The sequence below is a fragment of the Amphiura filiformis genome, chromosome 3 (assembly GCF_039555335.1).
Source record: "Amphiura filiformis chromosome 3, Afil_fr2py, whole genome shotgun sequence".
Classification (NCBI taxonomy): domain Eukaryota; kingdom Metazoa; phylum Echinodermata; class Ophiuroidea; order Amphilepidida; family Amphiuridae; genus Amphiura; species Amphiura filiformis.
In genome coordinates this window covers 67,608,967-67,626,866 of record NC_092630.1, presented here as the reverse complement: position 1 = coordinate 67,626,866, position 17,900 = coordinate 67,608,967, and the positions used below count along the sequence as shown (strand labels likewise).

Here is a 17,900-nt window from a genome sequence, read left to right as displayed (position 1 = left end):
AGCGTGCAAATCAGAGTAGAAATTATTCATGAAACACACAATAGGAGCATTAGGGTAATGGAATATTTGTACTTTGGCATCAATAGTAACAATCTACTGATCTGGAGACAGGTAATAAACCCTAAACTTACTCATACAATTACAATATTTTCAATTCTATTGTGTTTCTCATTGTTCAAACAAACTAACGCCATTTTATGATGGTATTTTAATCATGTTTCACAATGGATTATTGTCCCAAATTAGTCAGCGCTTATCCAATAAAATGTATGGAAAATGTGGCAAGAAATTTGTTTTGAAATTTTGCCAGACAGTAAACCTCAAAATTTGTAGTACAAGTGAGAATATTGTACTTTCTATGTGATGACATCAAGGAGAGTTAACCAAATTGGGCTTAAAAAGTGCGGCTTGGCAACAATCCACTGGGTCCATGTACTTTCCATTCCCAATACTATCTGTCCAGTAAGTGCTGTGATTTTCTGCAAAAAGTTAAATCTTTAATATATGACATGGACATAGCAATAAAAAAAAAGGGGAAAAAAAAAAAGCGCAGTGATTTATAGTGCGCTATGCACAGGCACAACACCTAGACGTTGATCCAGCACACTTTACAGGTTTTCGCTGACCACTACGGCCCACATCATTCCACAAACCCACAACAAATTAGGGACTTTGCTGCTTCAAGAGCGCACACCCTAGACATTCCACAAATAACCATCGCAACCAGGATCAGCTCCCTGAGTTTCGTACGGGTTACAACAAGACAATTAGCAGTTAGTTCCTTGTCCAGGGGAATTTCAAGCTAACTCAATTATTTTCACGAGAGCGTACTAGGCACCGCCAGGATTTGAACCAGCAACCTCTCACACCATAGTCGAACACCTTATCGATTGAGCTAACTTGACTGCTACAATACATAAGGCTAAGTAAAACAAAAACCATGTTTCACATCCAGGTTTTTGAAGAAAAAAAGGAGGAAGAGGGGGCTTTTTTTCTTCTTTTTTTTTTTTATCGCAAAAATCAGTGTAAATACCCATGTAAAATAATGCTTGGAAAAAGGAGCAGGCCATTTTTTATTTGTTGTTCTGAGAAATAGACCCCTTCTAATTATCACAAAACCTTCCAAAAGTGTTTCTTGTATATATTAGCAAGGCTGTTTATATTATATTAATTATTATCTCTACTTCCTAGACATATTTTTTGAAAAGTTAACTGAATTTCAAAAAATAAAAATATAATTAAAGAAACCTCAAAACAGGACGCGGGGGGATGTGAAACATGTTTATTTTTATTTTTGGCCTATTAAATAGTCTAGTCATTTCTATGATTACAAGCATGGACAATGGTGTCTAAAAACATGGAGGAATGAAAATAAAAAATTGAGTACAACTGTATCATACTCATAGACAGGACTTCTTGAGTCTTCAGGTATTACAAAATTGAAGTTAGAATGGTTAAAATGTTAAAATTCCACAAATCTTTCACCAATTCTGTATCCAGGTATCATGCAATTTTCCAGTTTCCAGCTCCAATTTTTGGAATTTGGCAGGCCTGTCCTGCAGACCTGCACACTACCAAATAAAAACAATTATACACTTTGCCAAAGAGCAAGGTGAAATTACTTGAAAAAGCAATCAATGTATTCAATAAATGGTATAAATTGAAATCTCAAGTGAAATTAAAATAGCCTTGATATGAAGTCATGTTGCTTATTGTTTAGAGTTGTTCATTTTAGGGTCACCCTATATTGAACTAATAGTTTGTATTGAGAGGAATCACAGATGAGTGCACACCTTGCTTGGTCCATGGGTGCACAGAAGTAACTTTTGACATGATTTCTGTTTAAAAATGGCTGAACATGAAGTACAATGTGTTACTGGATCTTTTGTGTAACTTACAAAATGTAATATTTTAGTAAGTATTGATAAAACCAGTATACATATAGAGCCCATTTCCTGCATAATTTGCAATGCTCTCAGTTTAAGAGCCTCTTTAGAATTCATGTGAATAGAATGTAGATGGATATTGAATTGAGATTTGTTGTTCCTTTTTTTTTGAGTTGCCTGTAGACAGAACATCTGCTGACAGAAGACACTCAAAAGGCCATGAAAAAACCCTGTTCTCTGAGTGCACAGACCTTTCAAGTAGAGTCGACTGAGCAGGCATCAACTTTGTATTTTTAAAGATGCATGTTCATGTTTGGGGTTCTTCTTTTTTTAAGTCTTCTTGGCATTTTTTTTTCACTCACCTCGCTCACAACTTTTTCAGTCAAAATTAAAATACTTTTCAAGAAAAATTGGCTCATTTTACACACACTCAGTACCAACAAAAACTAGGGCCAGCCAGGCCCCTAGAACAGATGTTTTCCCATCCTCTTAAGACCAAAATACAAAATCTACACCTTCTTACAATACCCCCCCCCCCCAAAAAAAAAAAATGACTTGCAGAGCTTTAATTTTCAAGCCAGCCTGGAAATTGGGAAATCATGAAAAATTCTGAATTTGGAAACCATAGATGCATGAAAAAATCTATCAATATTGATTTAGATAATGTTTATTTCTAGCAGTAGGCCTACATGTAGTATCAAGGGAAAATTGCCATAGCAATGCTCACACACAGTAAACTGGGGACTATATACTTTTGGCTGCCAACTCTTAAAATTTGACAGTCCAAAAACAATACGATGGCATGCCATGTTTTACTACATTTTACTTCTAGTTCAAGTTACAATGGCCAACCAAGGTCAAATAAAAATAATTTTGGCAAAAAGCATTTGGTATTGATTCTTTCCTTCAAATGGACACCAAAAACTGATCGAATTGTAAGAGAATCCATCCTGCCTGCCTACCTACTGCCATGGCTCAGGTGCATAACACCTGCTGAAGTTGGCACAGAGCAGAGGCATATGCTAGTCATACTATCAGGGTGCCATTAAGTCATGGCCACAAAGAAAAAAGAAAACTGACAGAGATAAATGTTTTCCTGAGATTTCAACAAATTTAGTCAGTCAACTATTCTCACACACCTAAAATCACAAGGCTTGTTTCCACTTCACTGGATTTGCATTGGATTTTTTCCATACTGCAATCACACTACAACTTCATTTCAAACCATTTATATTTAACATAGTCATAGGCCATGAATTATCACACACAAGTGACACAACAATCTATGTTCAAATGATAATAATAGCACATTAAATTCAAGAAAAATTTTAGTGCTCACTCATCTCTGACCAAGACGTCACAACTTCAAAACCCAGCAGTTGCCTTGTGAACCATAAAATACATTGTAGATCTGTGCCAAGTTGTTTTATCACAGAAAAAACACACATTCAAACTCGTGGGAAATAACCAACACAAGCTATCCTTTACCATTCAAATTTTACAAATGCACTCAACCATCAGCTCACTAAATTCCAAAACAGTGTAGTACACAGGTAAAAAGTTATTGTTGAACTTCAACTTTTGACTGAAGGATCTTCAAAATTTAGCGCACCATTTGTCAGCTTTTCCATTAGATAAGGGTTGCCGAGTTTTAACAGTTGCATCGTTTTGTTCACACTAGATATCCATAAATACATGGAACTGTTATGCATGGCAGTGAGAGTTAAATGCATTCTTTCATTTATAACAGAACAAATGTGATCTGGTATGTCAAAAAGAGGCACTTCTGGGCAGGGGTGAATTTTGAGGGTTTTTAAAATAATTATTAAAATGGAGATCATTTCCTTTTCAACACCGCTTTTTTTCTCTGTTGAAATCGGATATTCTTAAGCTAAGTTACAGGTTTACTTTAAAACAAATAAAGTGCACTTTGTATTCATGAAGGCAAAACACTTGCCTGCTAAACCCTCATTTCTTGAACAAGTACATGTAGCCCCAGCTACTTAAACTCACTCATAGTTGCATTCACCTGTAAACTGACTACTGAAGATGATATTTTGTGAGCATCACTGCACTTCATTCATTCATTCATTCATTCATTTATTTATTTCCACAATTCACATAGAAATACAAAAAACGCATTAAAATACCATCAAAGAATCATGGAGGAGATGGCCGAAAACAGTAAGGCCAGAGGTAGCCATCCTTTAACAGAAAAGTTACCAAACAGAAAATTCAACAGCAAATAATAAAAATTAAAAACAACAAACAAACAAACAAGAAACAAAAAAAACAAACTACAATGCTCGTCAATTAATCATATTTTGAAATTAAATGTCTTTTGTACATATTGCGTTCCGAAATGTTTCACTGAATAAGACGCTCTTAAAGATTTTTGCAATGAGTTCCATAATATAGGACCAGCTGTAATGGACAGCATGTACAGTGTGTGTATGCATCAATAAAGTTCTCAAAAATTTGCAATCAGATCGGTGAAAACCCTGCTATTTTTAGTCAAGTTATAGTTATTAATACGTTTCTTGTTTGGTAATCATGAATATTAGATCGTAGGGTAAATAAACTGTCAAATAAGCTCGGTAATTCATTAATACTGTACTTATACATAAAAACTCCCAATTCTAATTTATAGGTGTCATTGTTTGCTAAAATGTTATATTTGGCAAACAAGGGGGTGTATGACTTCTGTAATGACTACTGGCAACTGTCCATTATCGCCCATTTTGGAGTTTCACAATTTTATCCAAATATGTTTTACATGTGTTTCCCCAAATTAATATTCCATAGTTCAAATAAGGTTGAATAAAGGTACAATATAGAGTATAAAGAATGCGATCTGGTACAAAGAATTTGAGTTTGTTCATTACACCAATATTCCTTGAAATAGTTTTTGCTATACAGTTAATATGACACCTCCATGTTAAGTTTTCGTCTATAAATACTCCCAGGAATTTGGTATTATCTACCTTTTATGTAGAAAAAACTTTCTAGAACGATTTAAGTCTAAAATTATCTTAACATCTACATTACAGACAGTTGTTGTTGAATCAATATTTATCCAATTCTTGGACGTCATATGTGGTGTTCCCAGAATCATATAATTGGTTTTACTTCAGTTTCAGAATTTGACAAATTTCCAGTGCAAGGACAAGCAAGTATGAAGAAAACATGACAGTTACTGCACTTTGAACAAAAAACACAAATTGAAATAAGTAGGTAATGATGAATCCAAAGGACAAGGACACACAAAAGACATCAAGGACTAAAATGATACAAGTGTGTGAGAGCAAGGAACACTAACTTGATGGGGAAATGGGTAGAACATACAAATAAAGACAACAAACTGAAATGTTTTGAAATGTATTTTTAACAATATTTATGCATATTGCTGGTGGAAATGAAGCAATGCTGGGTTTTATATTTTGTTAGGTTTATAATTGGTGAATATTATTCGATTTTTGTTACTGTACATATGTACATGTGTATGCATCAATAAAGTCCCAAAAATTTGCAATCAGCTGTGCACCAGACAAACATTACACAACACGCAAATAGCATAGGTACTTCGCTCAACTGTATGACCATTCTAAATCAATAAACACTGTTGAGTCTCAGTTTTCGCCAATTATAATCTGAATAAAGTATAGGTAGGAACTAGGGTTTAGTTCTTAGCTAGATTTGTTTCTAATTATCATGCAAAGGCACGTACACCATGAAGGGTACATCAACTTGTGAATTGCACAACAAATAAAGTGTCTACTTGTCTACAAGTACTTTGGTCTTTACCACCATTTATCATACCATGATGTAATATTTTCCTCATAGCATCAAGCAGTGAACCTAAAATAGGATATATCGATAAACCTATCGTTCAATAATATAGGATATCAATATTGTGAAGGATGGGTTGCTATATTGACTGCATTTAAATGCTGTAAAAATGTGACTGACTAAAATTTCAATCCAATATTAAAACCATGATGACAAGTATACACTTTTATGTAGAAAAACTTGTGAAGTTTTTTATCTGGGAACGGCAAAGATGCACATGTTTACTCGAGGCCAATTGCTCACCAGAAAAGGATCCGTGCGAGCTCACTTTGAAATTGTTACATTTCCAAGAAGAACATGACAGAATTTTATGTTGGCTGTGTGATGCATGCTTGGTGAATAGATTGGTTCATCTGATTGTGTCAAAAACACTATACTATACAAGGGGAACGGTATTGAATGCTTGCTGCTTGCTCAAAAAGGTGAATGAGGGAGGGAGTCCTAATGTACCAATATAATAAATGTTACACTGAAAGACAACTCAAACTTTACCAACATTTTATTATATGAGCAAAGTTACTCAGTTGTAAAATTCTACTTGACCCAACCTTTTCTGTATAGCAATAGCTTTTAAAAGTACTAAATCAATGCCTTAAAGTATCCCTTCAACCAATTTAATTTTTTTCAAAGACGATGGAAACAACAGTGGCTTTTCTGACTTTGGTAATTTTCATGCATTAACACATGGCATGCTTAATTATATAGCTTAAAATATAGATTTATTACTACAACTGATGAAGTCCTGTTTTCCCCCCATTCAAAAGTAGAAATATTTTACAAATACATATGCTTATATTAACAATAGCACATAGTCAAATTTTCAAAACAAAAATATGAATTTATTTCTTACAAATTTTATTCAGATTGCATACATACATGGAAGGTTAAATCAAAATCACTTAACTTAAGTGCGAACTCCAAGAAAAGATTTTACCCCTAGGTAAGACTTTGGTTGACATGCTTTCACCATGCTTCTACATGCATTAAGTTTTCTTTCTTTCATTCATTCATTCATTAAGTTCAAGGCCTGGGTGGATTAATTAGACTTGGTACAAATCTAACCAAAATGTAAGTGGGGTCATTTTATGTTAATCTTAACAATTATTTTGCATTTTGATATGTATTTTAATATTGGAAAATTTAGTTGTATCTATATATTACAACCATATTATTCTAATGAGAATTCAAGTACTCTCAGAGGCTGTACCAAATATGATGTAAACACAAATAAGCACAATGCACCTGTGGCTGTGAAGCGGCCTTTGTATTTTGAAAATAGTGTGTTTGGCAAAATCCCAAAATGTGCGATGAGACACAAAATTCTTTTTTTAGCACAATTTTAGGCGATAAGCGCTAAACCCAGAGGCTATAGTGTCCACACTTCACTTTACAGTAATATCACAGTTTCGTAGATAAAGTTTACGTAAACACATGGGAACTTTGATGTAACACTCATATAAAGGATTAACACAGTGGTTTTCCCATAATGAGTTGAGAGAAAGTACATTTGGAATTAGAGAAACATAAAAAATAAAATCAACCCTTTTCAAGGTCTGTTGTGATATAAATCTGAAGTGAACACTGAGCAAAATACAACTGATTTGGCTACTTGGATTTTTGCAGCAAAACACTCCACTGCCACTGCACTATTATGACCTCTGAATAAGTCTTGAAACATGTAAAATGCTCTTTTGAATTTACTGGCTTACTGACCTTCCTACTATTTAAGAGAACTGAACCAAAGCTTTTGAGGCAATATTTTGGCCATTGGGCAGAGAGAAACTTGACCAAGACTCAAGTTTTTTTCTTTGACCACTCTGAATGGTCACAATATGGTGTTATTGACCCAACTAGCCTTGCATTTATGTATTATCTGCGTTTTAACTAGGTTTCTTTTCATGTTTATCATCACCAATCTAAACTAGACCTGGAATTGAATGTTCAGATACTTGCTACTGTAGATAATAATTCAGTGCAATGTGCCTCCATACACATAATTGTATAACAATATTTTCAACATCATGGCTTGTAGATCAATATTTGATCTGTCAGAATCCAGGACCTGTTTGTTATAAATTGATCATGATTAGCACTGTAAAATATTAGGACTCTCCGATCAATTTGGAAATTGGTTGACTTTTCATGATAGTACTCTGGGATTTCTCACTAATGAAAGTACTTGAGCAGATTACATGACATCATAATTATGATGCTTTTGTTGCTTCATTTGGTAACTGTCAACCAGGCTATAGAAAATTGATCAAATTCTACCTTTCTGGAAACTAATGAATGAGCCATTTTGAGCAATTTTCTGTGAGTTAAAATAGTTTGTTTAACATTGTAGTTTATGGCTACAAAATTAGCCTATTGATGCACTAATAATGTATAGACAAAACAAATGACAATTACAATTATACAAAAAAAAAATTTTTGACAATAATTGTAGTAATATTTTATATTTTACAAGTCACCCCAATTATTTTCTGCCATATCTCAAGATTTTCTGGTTCCCTCATCTTCCCTCCTTTTTCTATGCCCTGTTGTCAAAATGAACATTAAATTGTAAATGAGGGAAGTTTACTGTATTTTTGCTTGTTATGTTTGAGATGCATCACAATGGCTTGATACTTGACACAGTCAATCATATTTAAAAGCAAGATTGTAACATTTCCATAAGAAATAATATTTGTACTCAAATATGGACTCCAAATAAGCCTCCTTTTGTAGGCTTTCTTGGGATATCCATATCTGCAAATTCAAAATTTCACAAACCTATTCTTGTGTGATGCATACATCATGCTGAAGATGAAGAGTCTCCAAGAAAGCGCAAACAACTCATCTCTTCGTACAAACAATCCTTCCCCTTGGGACTTACACCCAACTTTATCTACAGTAGCTTAAACATATCTAAACCAAAACTTAATTACATATCTTATTACTAATTCACAGCTACAAGTCACTGGATTGAAGATGCATGGCACCACCCACTCCCCAAAGTCGTAGGTATATCAGTGAGAATTCAATATTTAAAACACAGATGAACTGCTTCGTTAAGTTGATGATGCATTTTTAATGCACCTGTGGTTCAGTCCTTCATTACCCAGCTGTTTTTGAAATGTTACTTATGAAACTATGCAAGCGTAAATGAAAAACAATTAAAAGCCGACTTGCTAAGATATTGGTAAGTGTATCAATTTGTCTTCCCCGTGATGAAGTTATATTCTTACAGACAGTTTATAAGTTTGCATCACTGATGTGGCTTCCTTCCCATGGTTGCCAGAGGACACCCAATCTATCCTGACAAGATTTGGTTATATTTAAACCTCTGATGAAGTGATGGGAGTATCCTGACTTTGTGCCAATATCCACTCCCCACAGTCATATCTTCTGTGTACACTCTATCATGTATCCATCTCAGTAGTATTAAAATTGTCACAGTTTTAATTTTCTTTGAAACTTGACTTTGTATGTGATGTATCATATATCTGCTATTTTAAACAACAGATCATTCAAACCTGACTATACTGCCACTTTATTAGCACAATCAAATTGAGGACATGGAAATGAAGACTTACTTTACCCTTCATGTCATAATGTATACATGTTTCATTGACTTCAGAGGATCAATATCTGAACTTGGTGTTGTGAGCTCATTGTGTGTTGTTTTGTGTGCCTATGTATTCTTGACATGTATTACACAGAGACAGTGACTTTGGAAATGCCCCCTTTCTATATCTTAAATTTGCTTCCCAGTATTTCGACTGGGTGGGAGGCAACAGTGGTCAGGCCAATTCGACAGCAAAGTGGTTACGTAACTCCTTGGTAACTGGATCACACAACTTTTGGCACTGGTAGTACACACCATAGACTTTGTGTTGCGATCATTTTGATCATGGTGCAGAACTCAAAAGCATGATCCAGTTGACATAGTGATAATTGGATTACACGCAACACTTCGCTGGCGAATGAAAGTGAATTGCCAGTTTCCTGACACATTGGTTTTTTTTTGGAAGGATGAGGCAACTATTTCATTGTTCAGTTATATTTGACTATATTTCATTATTGAAGATTTAAACTGCAGGGTTCAAACCAAACACAAATTTTACGAAACAGTAAATTCTAGTTTTGTGGATTTGTGTGAAATGGGAGCTACAATGTACTTTGTAACCACCAAAAAGTCGAAACATATTGCTACATGTAATGCAAATATGAGATGTTGGGACTTTTTTTCCACTAGGCAGTTTCAAGTTAAAAGTGGCTCCCAGTCATGTTATACATTACTACTAGACTACTTTTTAGACCCAGGGGCATAGATAACCGGTGGGCAAATAAAGACTAGAATCTTTAGAAAGCCTGCCTATTTCTATCTATGGATTCATGCACAAACCATCAATACGGGGTTGAATTTACCATATTGTTACAGTTATTGTAAATTTGTAATATCTCATATTTTTAAAGTTGAGCATTTTATAATCACTCAAAATTTTCAGATTTAAATGTCTTGGAAGGATTTGGCCTAAATGAAATGTGATGTGGGCATGTGACCGGAGCCTGTGAAATTGTGAATCAACCATTGGTCTTAAAGGTTCAAATCTTCAAGCACAGACTACATCGAGATGAATCAGTGCTAATGCAGAAGCTTGAAGTTTGCATAATTTGAGATGGGGGGGTCACTATCTCATCACATTAATTGATTATGTAATATTAATTTGTAAATACAATTTAACCAACAAAGCAACCAAGGTATACTTACTTGATGGAATATCCGCTCGTATCTCAGCAAACAAAACAGAACATAAAACAAATAACACCACCAGGGCGCTATTCACTAAGCAATTTATGTAATGCATTGTTTTTGTTGTATACCCGTATGCTACGTCAATGTAGCAAACCCGGGTCTGCTCAAATCCTCCGCTCAAAATGACAAATTCAGATAACGACAAATATAGATCTGTTGTTTAGTGTAATTCTGTCTAAATATAGTATATCACTGCACAAGGTCAAGTGACATCCCCTTCATGTTATCAGTTCACTGCTCAAATTCTGGCAATTCCATGAAATGCATCTGCAAAAAAAGAATGTAAAGAAAAAAAAAAAGAAAAGGAATATATTAAGACTGTACAATTTCATTGCAAGATTACACATTGGCTTATGATCACAACTTTCTACCATACCTGTGGTTGATTTTATTTGCACTTTATACAACGCATAATACATGGTACACCTTTTTTTCTAAATTGACCACTTTGTTGATGTGGACAGCATTTGGCTCCGCTTATTCCAATTAGGCCGGAGTTAGCTAAGTGGAAAACTGAAAGTGAGGCCAAAGATTAACTTTGCATAATTGAGAGTATGTAATTTACATCTCTGACCTCGCTTTCAGTTTTCCCGCTTACAAAAAATGTAGCTAACTGCGGCATAGTTGGGAGTTAGCAGAGCCAAACGCTGCCAATGGCAGCGAAGTGGTCAGTTACAAAAAAGGTGAATTGCAGGTGCGTCGTAGCCCCAGAGTCACAACTCAAAACATATTGTGGATGAATCTTAAATCAAATGCATCTTAAGTTATGAAGGATTGGATTTCACAAGCAAAATTGATGATTGGTACGTATTGTAAGCAACTGAAATTGATAACAGCCTGGAATTAGCACAGGCTCTATGCTGTACTCTGATACCTATGATAATCCAAGATACTCTAGGTGCTCGCTTGCTCGCTATTCGAGAGGCGTGCGCAGTTTGTGAACAGGGCTAGTTCTACCTGGAATCTGTTGTGAAGTTATGAAGGTGCAGATTGCCTGTAACCACACAATGAGTACCTCAAGATAGATTGGCTAAAACGTTTAAAATCCATTCCTGATGCCTTAATTACACTATAAATGGACTGAACTGATTCATCTTACAAAATTGCCTGAAGTTCAATTCAGACTTGCGGCCGTGATGAAATGTGTGCCAGGTTTTTATGAGCTCGGCTGTGAAAATTTCATCGCATACGGTGGAAAATGAGAGTTGAACTTTGTTCTTATCGTGGCCGTGCATGTTTTTACGGTGATTGGTTGCTGGAAAATAAAATTAGGCCGAATGACCACAAAAGGAGATGCAGACTCCACATCGCGCCACGATATATCGTTGCAGTATTTTAAATTTCATTGTGCAATGTCGCGATGTTTTAAAGCATTGCTGCGATGTTGAGTCTGAATTGAGTCTGAATCGAACATGATCATGATGATGCAGATATACGGACTTAATAGGTTTACCAGGGATTAACCTACACTAGCTCTATGCTTTCTGATACTCTAGCTTAGTTGCCCCGATGGCTGAGTGTCTGCTTAGCAGGTGCGTTGGCAAACAACATAAGATTATCATATACCAATTGACAGTCAAAAATCATCCTGATGAATGCCTTTAAAACAATGACAGCAGGTGAAATGTGATCCCATACATTATTGGTAAGTTGAATTTTCACCCAACCCACACAGTGATGGTCAAGTGCTTGCGCAACATTTAGACAAAAGTTGACCCAAGTACTATTTTAACAATGACCTGGGTTATCCTTCACTTGGAAATATTATCAAAGCAATCTACATGGACCTTAACTGAATATGTTACCAAAATTCATGAGCTCAGGACTACATTTTCGGCGAGAATCCATGAATCAAACTTGATTCTTGTGAACTTTTCTATGTTTCCACAGCAAAGATTGGATGAGAATCAAATGATTTGTGCAATTATTGGAAAATCAAATTTTCTACTTGTGAGAAGTCAGAACTATCCATGTCGATCCCAAGTTATTTCACACATACATAATACACTTATATGACTGAGGAAACCCAACACCCATTACTTAATTAATGCTATATCTCTTGAACTTGAGTAGAAACAATTGAATTCAATTATGACACTGCCCCAGTGTTAAAGCTTGTATGATTCAGGGCTCCTGATGGGTCTACTTTTGATTCTGATATTCATCTTTCAACATCTGGACAGGTGCATCTAGTCTTGCTATTATCTAATATCTATTGTTTGTTGGTATACATCAACTCATATCTTCAGTTCTCTGAAGAAAATCTCAAAATCAATGAATTTCTTAATGCTCTTTAAATTAAGAGTATCCGTTCTCATTATTATCACCTGAGTAAGTTTGATCCTCGGGTTTTCAATTTCCACAAATTATTCTAGTATTTGCTTTAAAAAAAAATCTACTACATATCAGGCCTGGCAAATTTTGCATCCACTTTGTTATTTTACTCAAATTGTGTCCTAAAGATTAATTTCTCTTGCACAACTTCCCACAAATGATGTATCATCTTTCTATTTTTTATAGTTTATTCACCATAATCAAGTTAGTAGAAATCAATATCAGAATGAAAACAATTGGAGCCTAAAAACTACATAACATGCTTAATCTGAGGCTATTGACGGAAGTGTTGATACTACGCTTTATTCTGTACAGTAAGAGCATTGCTATAGAGGGCCATACTATGGGCTGTATGCATTGTAATGTACAAAAAGTAGCCTGGGTTCGGAACAGTAACCTCAGATCGTGCACTGTTTAAAAAACGGTGTCAGTGATTTGCTCATTCAGAAAATCATAAAAATCATGCCATTTTTTGCACCTTTTTATTAGCATAGTGCTAAAAAAAAAGCCTGCAAGTGGTTTAAGCTGAAAGCAGTGAATAGTAAAGACAAAATAGTACATTTTGAATGAAAATTTTATTTCTATTTAGATGTGAGTAGAGAAATTAGCTATATGAATTTGAATGAGGCTTCAACTTTGTCAATACTGCTGTTTTCACTGTTTTTTGTCAAATATTCATTTCAAAAATACCTAATTACAATTTTATTGACCGTCTTTCAATTAATTTATACAAAATTTTATTTTTACTCATTCATGGGGATCACCGAATGAGCTTTTTAAAAAGAGCTAAGTTTTGATAATTTACCAATACTTCTATTGATGGTAACATCTTTATTAATTTTTTCCTTTGACACATTCAACTTCCCAACACACAGATGTGAATATGGGTGATATGAGCCATTTCTGTACCATATCAAACAATGAACTTGGCACAAAAACAGCTAGCTATTGATAAAATCCCAGGGATACTGCAGACACCAGAGGGAAAACCAGAAGAAGGGATCCAAAATTGACACAGAGTAGCAAACAATGAAGAACAAACAAACAATTGACCAGGTGCTGGATAGTATCAACCCTCATGGGTGCAGTTCAATGACCTCAGTATACTTGACACATTTTCATTGACCTTAATACCATGCTAAATCATGAAGTGAGAAATCACAATTAAGAAAATTAACAATTCAGCACCTAAAGTCTTGATTTTTGCAGGGTTTGTTAGTTTACTGAAGTATTGTTCAGGGGTATGAGTGGAGGCTTTATAAAAAAATCTATAAAAAATAGATTAGGTTTTCTTTCCCATAAAATGTTTGCTTTTACTGTCAGATACGTCCCTATTGATTTTGAGCCAAACAACCGAGGTGAAGCAAAGAAAATTGGAATTTACTACCAGTGCCAATGTCGCCAATGTGTGCTTCGCACGCCCCCACGCCATCGTAATAATCAAATGATGATTCTGCACTTTATTCAAAATCACAGATTTTGACAAAACTACAGCACCATGTAAATCGTGTAAAAAACAGAATTTTGAAAAATAATGAAGGCATCTTCCTCAGCACTTCACAATATTAAATTGTTCTCACTTTCAGTTTTCAGGCTATACTGTATACAATCGTCCTCACTTCCGTTTTCCAGTTCGCTAATTCCGGCCTGATTGGAGTTAGTCGAGCCAAAGTGCAATCAAAAGCTGGAAGGGGCAAATTACTACAAAACTATACATAGTGCTTTGGTGAAGCATATATGCTAACTTTTTTTATACAAAATTAATGAGTACCCCATCAGGGAGTATATATAAGAAAATATGGGTCAATCATAACAATACACTGGATAGTTAATCCCCTAAGTAATCTGAATAATTTATCCCTGTACAAAGACTCTTCATATTCAGAAGGCTACCTGAATGTAACATTTTGGATTCAAATCCATTTACAAATTATGGCGATAGGTGATGCAATAAGCCATATATCCCCTCATTACCGTTTGTGCGTGCATCCCACGTGGTGTGATGATGCAATCGCCTTAAGTGATATATAGGCAAGGTTTTGCTGGCCAGCGAAGCCCAAAACCTGTGGCAAAGTGTCGCCGACCCAGTGCTTGGCATGCGAGGGGTCTCGGGTTCGAATCCCACCCAGAGCAAACAACTTCTTTCTTTGTTTTCTCTCTTTATTCCTTCCTTCTTTCCCGTCCCGCCGCCAAAAAGCCCCTGGCGGGTTAGGGTTAAGACAAGTAATGTCCGATCCTGACTCCACTTAGCGCGAATGCAATGTTTGAAAAGCATCGAATGAAATTCAAATGTTTTTAATTTCATTGTGCGATGTTGCGATGTTTTAAAAAGCATGTGGGGTCTGCATCTCCTTTTAAGGTCATTCTACCGATCTTGATTTTCAGCAGCCAATCAGAAGCGTACACGGCTGCGATATCACATCGCGATGCGAAAAAGTTGAACATTATTCAACTCCATCGAGGGCCCAAACGTCCACCGCACGATGAGAGTTTTCACCGCTGAGCTCGTAAAATCCTGGCTCAGATTACAGTTTTTATAGCATCACATCGCGCTGAGATGTGGAGTCAGGATCGGGCTTTAGGCAGCCAGTCGTGTAGGGAGTGTTTTTGCCTACAAGGCCTATACTTCGTACACAAATCTTAAATTTACACCCGGGAATTTACACACCCAGTTTTTTTTAATTTACACACCTAAACCTTCAAATCCTGCCTAACACTCTGCATGTACTACTACTAATACTATTTAGCTTGGATTTAAGACCTCATTTGTTGAAATTGTTTAGGAAACTAAGAATTGACTTTCATAAGAAAAGATTACATTAGATCACCTGGAATTCTACCCACCTGCAGGATACAATCTGCACTGATCTTTCAGTACATGCTTTTGCTCAATGCATGCCAAGGTTATATGACAAAGTAACTATTTACTAACAAAGATGGGTGTCAATCTCTTCCCTTCTCTGACTTTGTCATTTTACCAGAATTACTTTCCTTTCATGAATATTACATTATGAATCATACATTTCCTGGTTTCTTAATGCCCAGCATAGCAAAAAAACAAAAACAAAACAAAACAAAACAAAAAACAAACAAAAAACACTTGGATTTGTAGTTGGTGCAAGGTAAGCTAAATTTGCATAATTAAGTCAGCTAAAATCTATTTCACTCTCTTTATCTCTCTTGCTCCTGATTTGTAGATACCCTAATTACCTGTCTATGTAATTCATACAATCTCCACAGAGGCTATACAACTTCCTAAAATTTCCACAGCAACTCACCGCTGAACTTAATGTTTTGCTTCACATAGCTTAACAAGGAACCTACAACCAAAGCCACACCAAGTATGAATATAGCATAAAGGACACCAACTAAATTGAAACAGACAATCTTGTTTTTCTTGTACGTGAATCCATGCTGAATCTCACCTGATGGATCACTGAACAGTAATGTATGGTACTTTAATCCCTAAATCCTCCAGAATATGCTTACCATATTATTGAATGTTTGCTTCTTCTTATACCATACCTGAGTGATGGCGCACTATTTAAATCCTCAGTAAACTACATTTGCAAATGGCAATCTTTTCTTCTTGGACCTTAAACAATGCCAAATCCTTAAAGCTAATTGCAAATGGAATTATTTTCCTTCTTGAACCTGGTCACATGATACTAAATCCTCAGTAACCAAATTAGCAATTACATTTGCTTCTATGGCATTCTATATATTATTAGACCAAACAATAGATAGCATTGTCTATCTAGACTAATACATATCCAAGTACTGATTCAAGGAAAGGTCTATATTATACAGTCCAACCTCCCTTATGCGGACCTCTTTTATATGGATCTCTAATCATCTCTCTGTTATCGGGACATGTGATCATCATAGAAAAACATGTTTTGAATGCTTGGAGAGCTTATGCACCATTGCATTTAGAAGGTCATGTTGCATACAACACTCAAATACCATCTTTCATTGTATTACTCCGTTTTGAGTAATTATTTGGCTGTCTTAATGTTAGCACTTCAGACATTTAATGACAAAATTACATATAATTCACTCCAGGTTTATATCCGCCAATGCTTTGTCCATCATGGCCAGATAAGAGAGGTTGCACTGTACTTCTGAATCTTGGAATAGAAAACTATATTACCACCGCTTTTCACCTTCTGGTAATATTTTGTTTGTTTGCAAGTTATATCATATATGGCCTGGGAAGGTGTTACTATTCACACAGACTTGAATAAAATAGTTAAATGATAAAATATGTACTTAATAGAACTGGCTCAAGTTTCTCTGAGCATGATGCCTTCGAATAGCGCATGGTGAGGGCATGGCTGCTAACTCAAGCCCGCCAGGGCATGCAATTGGTTATTGCTAGGGAGAGTGTCACATCCAGCAATGGACCAGTGCTACATGTACTTGATGTGATTATAGCATTAAATTTTTTTAAACACTTCTCTGTCTGGTATACTTTTTTTGAAGCTGCGAGTGCCGATTTGCTCAAATGGTCACCTTCTTCTACTTGATTGAGTATATTGGCAGAGGATATCCAATTCTGATGAAGTCCCTCACGGATGTGGTGATGAAATAAGTCGCTATTTTGTTGAGAACTGTTTAAAATATTCATTCCAACATACAATGTATTATGTATAATGCAGACTGAGTGTATCACTGTATCATAGTGCATCACGCAGAATCATAATATAATGCAATTTAGGGTATCACCGGCGCTTGAGCTCCATCACTCATGATATTTCAAAGTTAATTGGGGCATGGTGAGGTGTTACAAACAACATTTATATAATCGCATTCAAGCAATATGATATATAAGCGTTTTACTACATGTGTATGAAGGAAAAATACTTGCGTCATTGATGTGCCACTCTGGACCAGACTTTCATCACAGAGATGTCATTTGAATCGCACTTGGCTCATTGGAGATATCAACGATTTGTTTACACCTATCATTTTGCATCCAATGGCTTTGGTGCCACATGACTGGATACCAAATTATCCATTTACATCATACA

The 17,900-nt window shown here is 35.5% G+C and overlaps 1 protein-coding gene across 6 annotated transcripts in view; it reads right to left on the bottom strand.

The window, feature by feature from the left end:
- LOC140149019 (fibroblast growth factor receptor-like) overlaps positions 1–17,900 on the bottom strand; it is a 124,223-nt gene that overhangs the window by 52,651 nt on the left and 53,672 nt on the right. For 4 of the 6 annotated variants that reach the window (XM_072171153.1, XM_072171157.1, XM_072171159.1 and 1 more), the window contains exon 3: positions 10,489–10,800. The exons of the other annotated variants lie outside the window; for them this stretch is intronic. In XM_072171153.1, the coding sequence (XP_072027254.1) occupies positions 10,489–10,585 (97 nt within the window). In that variant the 5' untranslated portion in view covers positions 10,586–10,800. The remainder of the gene's footprint in view (positions 1–10,488; positions 10,801–17,900) is intronic. 6 annotated transcript variants of the gene reach the window in all.